This window comes from Tarenaya hassleriana, unplaced genomic scaffold (genome assembly GCF_000463585.1).
Source record: "Tarenaya hassleriana unplaced genomic scaffold, ASM46358v1 Cleome16, whole genome shotgun sequence".
NCBI classification, from domain to species: Eukaryota; Viridiplantae; Streptophyta; class Magnoliopsida; order Brassicales; family Cleomaceae; genus Tarenaya; species Tarenaya hassleriana.
In genome coordinates, this window is record NW_010965019.1 from 2594655 (window position 1) to 2602652 (window position 7998).

Sequence of the window (7998 nt, forward strand, 5' to 3'; positions counted from 1 at the left end):
CGACGCGGCTGTTAAATAGGGTTCGAGCGTGCGACGAAAAACCGACGGAAAGCGACGACATGCAGATATTGCGACGGAGTAACAACGGAATGCGACTGAATTAGGTCAAAACGAATAACACATGTTTAACTACCTGCGACGCACCGATTCCGTCGCATAACCGATGGAAAAGTGCGTCACCATCCGTCGCAAATCATGTGTGAATTTTCCCGTCCAAATCCATCGCAAAATGTTCCGACGAAATTTCGGTCGCAAATATCAGTCGCAGTCCGTCGCACTCCGTCTGACAAAATTACCGACGGAAATTTTCGTCGATCTTAGTCGAAAATTCCGACGGACTGTGTGACGGGTTGTGACTGATTCATTTCCCACTACTTCCGTCCCAATTCCGTCGTTGTCCGTCGCATATATTGTAAGCGATGGACATATCCGTAGCAATTTCCGTTGGTAAATACAGTTTTTCTTGTAATACCAGTCTCACGGGTACTCGAAACAGGAGAACTCGTTAAATAACGAAGACGAAGACGGTTGCGATGAAGCCGAAAATGAGTACCGCGGGTTCAGGTTTTCTAAATGGCGATGGTTATCTACGAGTATCCGGAAATTAATGTAATGACATTTATATCCTTAGTATTTTAATGTATTTACAATAATATTTAAATATAATATCAACTAAAATTACCTAAATACCTTAAAGTCAACAAAAGTTAACAGGTTTTTTAAAGAGTTTAGCGGGTTCGGATATCCTCGGGCTTTAGAGTTTCGTGACGGGTACCCGAATCGCGGTACCAAGGCTTCGCGAAGATGAAAACGAGATAATTGTTTTTTAAAACATACGAAAACGAAAACGAGACCGGATATCTCTAAAAATCAGGATACCCGACCCGTGTTCATTCCCTAACAACGCATAATCTGCGGTAGCCATGCAACACAACGTGCACGACTTGCATGTCGTGAAGAACGAAGTGTGGCAGCATGGACGGATCTAGGTCGTTAAGAGTGGGGGCATATGCCCTCATTTGTTTGATTAAAAAGAGATAATTTCTTTGTAAAATTAATAAGATTTTTAACAAATTTGTTATGTGTCCCCATGATAAAATTATGTTTATTATATAGTAACATTAGGTTTGCCTCCATTCACAATAATTTCTAGATCCGCTACTGTGTAGCAGGTTGTGAAGGACGACCTGACATAAGTCGTGAGCAATATATATATATTTTTTTATTATAATTTTTATATATATTGTATTATTGTAATTCTTTCTTTCCATTTTTTATATTTCCCTCTCTTTTCGATTGTGGAGTGTGGGTTTTTTTTTACTATCATAAGAGATATATTAGTCGTTTTACATTTGAAAAATATAGAATATAAAAATTGGCAAAACAAAATATATTTTACAAATATCTCTTTTTTTTTTTTGCACACTAGCCAAATTTTCTCGATTGTGAAAAGCTGTTCGTCGGAAGTTTAATTTGATATTGCATATACGATCGAATATTGAGCCCATTAGAATTCTTTTTTATATTCGTAGGGCCTTTGTTCGATTGATCCAATCAAGCGTTTTTTTTAATTGTATGTGTATAGGTTTTTTACTAGTACGTTGTGCCGTTTGTGGGCCTTTTGGTCCGCTATTTTTAACATTTTAATTTCTCATCCTTTTCCCTTTATTTTTTTGTTTTAATAAGTTTTTGGAAAAATCTCTTATATCTATCCAATTTTATAAAATAAATATCTAAAATTTTAATTAAATTTAACTAATATTTTAAATATTAAAATATTCTAAATTAGTATTTAAATTATAAAATATTTTAAATTAATATTTTAATTTTACAAAATAAAAATATATTTATAATACCAATTCCTTTTTATATTAAAAATTCTATCCAATTGATATATTTAAAATTAAAAAAATTACCTTGAATTTATAAATTGAATATTTATTTAATATATTTTAATATTTAAATTATTAATTATATCAAATTAAAATTTTAGATATTTATCCGATATATTTTGCAACATTGTTTACTTATATATGGTTTTCTAAAATTTTAGGTGTTTGAAATTTGAATGGTGTTTCACTTCCAAACTTGTAATACTCTTCTTATTTGCCCAAGTAAAACCCATCCCTAATCGAAGGACGCGTTTCTTCTTCTGGCGCACACTCTAGGCTTCTTCTTCCCTGAACCCTAAAACCCAGCTTAAAGCTTGACCCGAAGATGAGTTTCTTTGATTTGAGCCTTCCGTACGACGGCAAGAACGCCGGGGAAGGGAAATCCCTTCTCGTGAAGCTAGCGACGAAAGCCATGGAATTGGGATATGTTGGGATCGCGTATAATCGCTCCATTAAGGGTATTATGTCGGAGAAGGACCGTTGTGCAATCCCGCTTCTCACTGTTGAATCACTCCTCAAATTCGCTCCGCCGTTAACTTCATCGGTCGGTTTCCACCGCGACCTTCTTGGTGTCCGGCGAGACACTCCGTTCCGACAGTACACGCGCCTCACGGTCGCCGTTGAGAGCAATGCTCAGAGTCTGGCTTTGAACTCCGACAATCCGATTCTGAAAAGTTACGATATAGTTGCTGTTAGGCCTTTGAATCAGAGCGCGTTTGATCAGGCTTGTGAAAAAGCGAAGGTTCGATTTTTTTTTTAAACGGGATTAATTGGTGTTCGTAGTCTTTGTAGGTTAATATAATTAGAAGGTAACTGTTTTCCCCCGATTGTGCTGTCGGAAATCTTTGTAGGTTGATATAATTTCAATCGAATTCTCGGGCAATATGCCATTCCGGTTGAAACATCACATGGTTAAAGCTGCAGTTCAGGTTCGATGTTCTCTCAATATCCTCTTCTTAGGTGTTTTCTGTTTTCATGTGAACCAATTTAGGGTTGTTCGTTTACCACAACTTAACAGATTGTCTTATGGGCAGAGAGGGATTCACTTTGAAATCAGATACTCGGATCTTTTAGTGGATGCCCACAAGAGGAGGCAAGTTATATCGAATGCCAAGGTGAGAAAGTTTGATTCTTTTAGGCTAAATCACTGCATATTGTACTCTGGAAACTACAACTTGGATATGTCGTGTTCTTGGTTGTGATTCAAGGAAAAAATTTGCAGCTCGTTTGATGCGTTTGGATGCCCTTGTCTATGATATGATATTTTCAGCTGTTGGTGGATTGGACACGAGGGAAGAATTTGATTATATCAAGCGGTGCTCCTTCGGTCACAGAACTAAGGGGACCAAACGACGTAACGAATCTAATGTCCTTGCTTGGGCTCTCTACTGAAAAGGCCAGAGCTGCCCTTTCGAAAAATTGCAGGTACCCTTTGTATCTGTGAGTGTTCAATTGTAGTTGAGCAAGTGTTCTTATATCTCTGATACCTGCTTGTTCAATTGCTTTCAGGAATATGATAAGCAATGCTTTAAGGAAAAAACTTTTCTATAAAGATACAGTACGAATTGAACTAGCATCTTCCAATGAAAAATTCAACCTCGAGCAGCTGTTACCTGGGGACTGGCTCAGATATGATCCCCTCTCTAGCGGCGATGGTGACATGGCCTTAGATGATCTGGCCAAAGCTTTTGGTGCCACTAATAATGCTTCATCCAAATCCGCAAAGGCGATTGACTTCACTTCCGTACTCGATGACTTGCCATCACGTGGTTTTCAGGTTAATGACATTATCAAAAAAACTAAATTTGGGCCCCATCCACCCGTTGACAAGGCGAATGATGAGCCAGTGCAGAGTAATCAAGCTTCTGAACTACCTTTGACTGTCCCGACTGAACCTGATGGTAATCTTCTAGAAGATGGACCCTTGGGCCATACTTCTGACCAAAGATCACAAGATGAGAATAAGGTTGAATCTATGACAGTTGCAGCCGAGCAAGAAACAAGTGAGACAAACGGCTCCTATCAGGAACCAGGTCTTATGTTGCAAGGTCAAGCAGAAGCATTTCAGACATTAACACGCGGCATGGAGTTAGATGATGCAGCATCTCATGCTAACCAACATAGTTCCTCGGCTTCAGAGGATAGACCATTGCTAAACAGTGTTAGCTGGAGCCCAGAAGACAATGCTAAAATCTTAACTGCTGGCTTTGTTCCTGTGGATGATGCGGTGATGGATGTCGACGATAACAAAGGAGCTACCAGTGTGGCTTTCCACGACATGCCTCTGCGAAGACACGATGATAAGAAGCAGTTTTCTGGATTTCGAGACAACACATTAGCTGGTGATGTTAAGTTGATAGTTGATGATGATTCTTCTTGCCCGAATCATAATCGTACAGAAGAGGTGGTGATGGAAGACAAGAAGTATGAAATAGGTGAAACTGGTAGTAGTCTTTATAACATGTTTTGTGGGATCACTGATTTGGTCAGAGAACCAGTTGAACATCCTGGTCAAGACCCAATTGCTGCTGACCAATCTCCAAAGTTGAGGGAAGAAGAAGAGCCTTTGGTTCGGCATCACGAAGATGTGACAATGGAACACGAGCCGAATGAAGAGACTGAAGATCGAAATGGTCACCAAATTTCTGTTCTATCCCTCGAAAGAACCAGTGCCTTGACCTCAGGTATACTTAACACTATCTACCGTTTCCTTGATATACTCATTGGAACATAAACAATCGAGACTGTGTTCATAGTTAACCATGTCTGAACAGGTAAACCTCGGGGTAAGAAGAAGAGAGTTCACCCATCGCAGTTGCAGCCTTTTAAGGCATTTCTACATCCTTCGCGCTTCAAGCGTATCGGGAAAAGATCGAAGCATCGAAGACCTTCGTCTTCATCATGAGAGATCACTCTTTAACTGAAGATTTAAGTTATGATGAGTAGCTTCTCGTTTTTATTTTTTGAAGATATATATTTCTAGTGTCATATAACTCCGGCTCACGATTTCTGTCATGAGTATGCTTTCGTTCCAATATGTAAACAAGACAAAAGCAGAAAAGCATATGAAGTTAATGATATCACAGAGGATATTATGCTTTATGAGCTTCTGCTCCTAAGATGGACGCTCATCGATGAAAAATATAATTTTGGGGTGAATTTTGAAATTGCACAAAAACAAAGGGATCCTTTTGCAAGCTTAAATTGATTTCAGAAAACCCTCGTCGGAATCTGATACAGCCCTACGCCGATGTATACCCTTCTTCCTCGCCGGAATCTTCACCACCACGTATTTGTTGGCGAAATTCTCGACATTGACATTTGACGATACGACTCTCGCTCTTACGATGGTTTAGGCGATATGTTTATTATATCACGGTGGTTTAGACGATATGTATACTGTCCGTTAAGATCACAACCAAACGTTGTTATATTTAAAATGAGTGTCACGTTTTCGTCATGTATTTCACATTATTAGAATGAATATCTTCTGGTTATTGGTGGTTTGATTTGGTTTCTTCTTGTATTGTATTTGAGGAACATTTTTCTCATTTTGATAATACAACAAAAAAGTTCTTTCTCTTCCTATTGCAACTTTCTTCTTAATCTTTTTCTCTGCAACTTTGTCTTATTCCAATGGCTTTTGATGTTTTTTTTTTTATCAAAAGTTAATACACATTAAATTTAACGACGAGAGCATAAAAATTGTTCTAATGTCAATCCTCATATATCACATAGCGGATGATTTAGAGGTAATGAATAACTTTGGTCTATCTTAACGATATTCTAATTAAATACTCAATGTACATTCTGTATCTATATGAATGAAAGTGCAAATTAAATGACAAATTTAGGAAGAAATAAAAAGACGATTAGTTGAGGATAAACTAAAAGATACGGTGAAGATAAGAAGAAACTGGCCAATCTTTTGCACATGGGATGCATCAAATGAACAATCAGTGTAGTGATGGACATGGTGGCTGATCTGAAACAAGTTGGGTTAAAGCTTCGAAACCAAGTCTCAAAACCAAACACACGAGAGTTCATCTCTTGCAATGACTTCCTAATGTCACAACATGATGCAAGGACGAATTCAGATTCCTCTGCACAAAAAATCTAGCATGATGATGCTCTAAGAGCTGTCCGAAACTGCTCGGGAACTCGAAGCAATGGGGCCTGGATCGTGCCGAGCATACCGAGTTGTCCACAAGCCGCCATCTGATCGTTGCCTCGACTCAAACGCAGGAACACTGTGCAGCCTCCTTGGGCCAATATATTCCTGAACTTTATGATCTTGTCTTCTGCTGTCGGAATGAACTGAGATCCACTATGCGGGTTGAACTGGATAAGGTTGATCTTGCAGGGAATGTCCCGCACGAGCTCTATCAGCCTCTCTGCATCATCCATGCTGCGCATGTACATATACATAGCCTAGTTAATGCCAGTTTCAACGAATTTGATGCAGAAAAACGCCAATCAACATATATATTTTGGTTCGGTTTTAGCAGAGGAAACACAAATCTTCAAAAATTAGGGGTGGGCACGAGTCGAGTGCCTGAGTTTCCAGCGTACCCGACCTCGATGGAGCAACTAGGTCTCGGCCTCGTGAGAGTCTAGTACCTGATCTTCGAGTACTCGCGGGGTGCAGCGAGGGCTTGAGTACCCAGCTGACGAAGAACCGAGATCTCATGACACCGTGACGGGCAAGGAACGGTTATAAAGGAACAAAAGAGGAGAGAGCACGATGCAAATATCATAAGCAATGTAAGTTTAAATGGAGAGGAATCTACTTCTCGGAGAATCAATGACAAGAGCTCGGAAGAAAAAATCATCGCGGAACTACATGATTATGTTTTCTGTAATGCACAATTTCAACTACTCTGTATAATTTGACATGATTATATCTTCTTTGAAATGCATAAGGCAACTTAGGTAAAATACACCATTCAAAACATAAATAAGCTGATTTTAAGAGTATTTCTGAAAACTCTCCGACCCCTATCACGTTTATTCCCAACTTTATGAACAGAATCACCACATTCGTTCGTGGCGCCTTCACTGTACCAATGTTCGTTGTTTCACTGTGAGTATTGGTAGCGGTCATTATATCAATGTTTTCTACTCCCACCCGACTTAGAGTAATCAATTTATAATCATATCACAGTAGACTTTGGAGGCGAGGGCGGAGATAGGGTAGCTCCATCAAGAGCGGCAAACCCTTTCTTTTTCTCTCTTTCTTAAAAAGGCCTAATTTTAAGATGCAATTTGAAAACGCCTCTTGAAGATTCGAGAGTTGACCTCTTGAAGACTCACCTATGAAACCCTAATTTCCCTCATTGCCTCACCTTTGAATCGACATCTCTCCAACCTTTTACCATCTTCTGACCACCGGTCCCTCGCCCCCCCAGATCTCACCGCAGCATGCGCCCTCACTCCCCTCACCCTCTCTCCTTCTTTCCTCGGCTCAAGTACCCATGGATTCAAGTAATCGGCCGTCGAAACCTGAACTTAAACCCGCAGCTCAGGTAATCGGCCGATGCAAACTCAAACTCGTACTCGCCAAGACACGGATTCCCGAATTTCGAATACCCGTGGATTCAGGTACCTATGCCCAACCCTAGTGAAAATGCAGAGATTTAAAAACGGTCTAGTAGTAGTAGTTTCTGATACCTGTCGTTAACTCCCGCAAGCATAACGTATTCGAACAGGACTTTGTAATTATTCTTGGAACGAAGCTCTTCTCTGAGTGTTTCGAGGAGCACTGCTAACTTGTACTTCCTGTTGATGGGCATGATCCAGTTTCTCACCTGTAAAGGAGATCATATCCTAGGAACTCAGTATATACATCCTCAAATTCTGTCGGAAAGACAGACATGTGAAAAGAAAACCTCATCAGTTGTTGCGTTGAGGCTGACAGCCAATGCACAGGTTGATTCACGGAGAAACCGCTTCAGCTGGGGAACTAAGCCACTTGTAGAGACCGTGACCTTTCGGGGACTGAAGTGAAGGCCTTGATCGTCCACCATTATGTTTGCCGCTCTTATGACATTTTCAATGTTGTGAAATGGCTCTCCCATTCCCTACATAATTAGAAGGTAACTGTTTT

General features: G+C 39.8%; 2 protein-coding genes across 5 annotated transcripts in view; one reads left to right on the forward strand and one right to left on the reverse strand.

The window, feature by feature from the left end:
- Nucleotides 1–2088: 2088 nt before the first annotated feature.
- Nucleotides 2089–4994, forward strand: LOC104809599. The gene is made up of 6 exons (XM_010535635.2): nt 2089–2634; nt 2744–2821; nt 2927–3007; nt 3163–3317; nt 3402–4576; nt 4667–4994. Exons 1-6 carry the CDS (start codon nt 2218–2220, stop codon nt 4795–4797), a joined length of 2037 nt encoding a protein of 678 aa, XP_010533937.1. The 5' UTR covers nt 2089–2217; the 3' UTR covers nt 4798–4994.
- Nucleotides 4995–5796: 802 nt separating this feature from the next.
- The window catches only part of LOC104809600 (dual-specificity RNA methyltransferase RlmN), a 4132-nt gene continuing 1930 nt past the window's right edge, over nt 5797–7998 (reverse strand). Inside the window, exons 7-10 of one of the 4 annotated variants that reach the window (XM_010535636.2) lie at nt 7781–7972; nt 7563–7699; nt 6470–6559; nt 5797–6300 (exon numbers count right to left, since the gene is read on the reverse strand). In XM_010535636.2, coding sequence (XP_010533938.1) covers nt 6009–6300; nt 6470–6559; nt 7563–7699; nt 7781–7972 — 711 coding nt within the window. In that variant the 3' untranslated portion in view covers nt 5797–6008. Of the gene's footprint in view, nt 6301–6464; nt 6560–7562; nt 7700–7780; nt 7973–7998 lie in introns of all 4 variants that reach the window. The other 3 variants (XM_010535639.2, XM_010535638.2, XM_010535637.2) reach the window with 3 other exon arrangements.

Coding starts and splice junctions, on each gene's coding strand:
- LOC104809599 (XM_010535635.2), top strand. CDS start 2,218: ATGAGTTTCTTTGATTTGAGCCTTCCGTACGACGGCAAGAACGCCGGG. Junction 3,008..3,162: donor AAGTTATATCGAATGCCAAG/GTGAGAAAGTTT, acceptor TGATATTTTCAG/CTGTTGGTGGATTGGACACG. Junction 3,318..3,401: donor GCCCTTTCGAAAAATTGCAG/GTACCCTTTGTA, acceptor AATTGCTTTCAG/GAATATGATAAGCAATGCTT.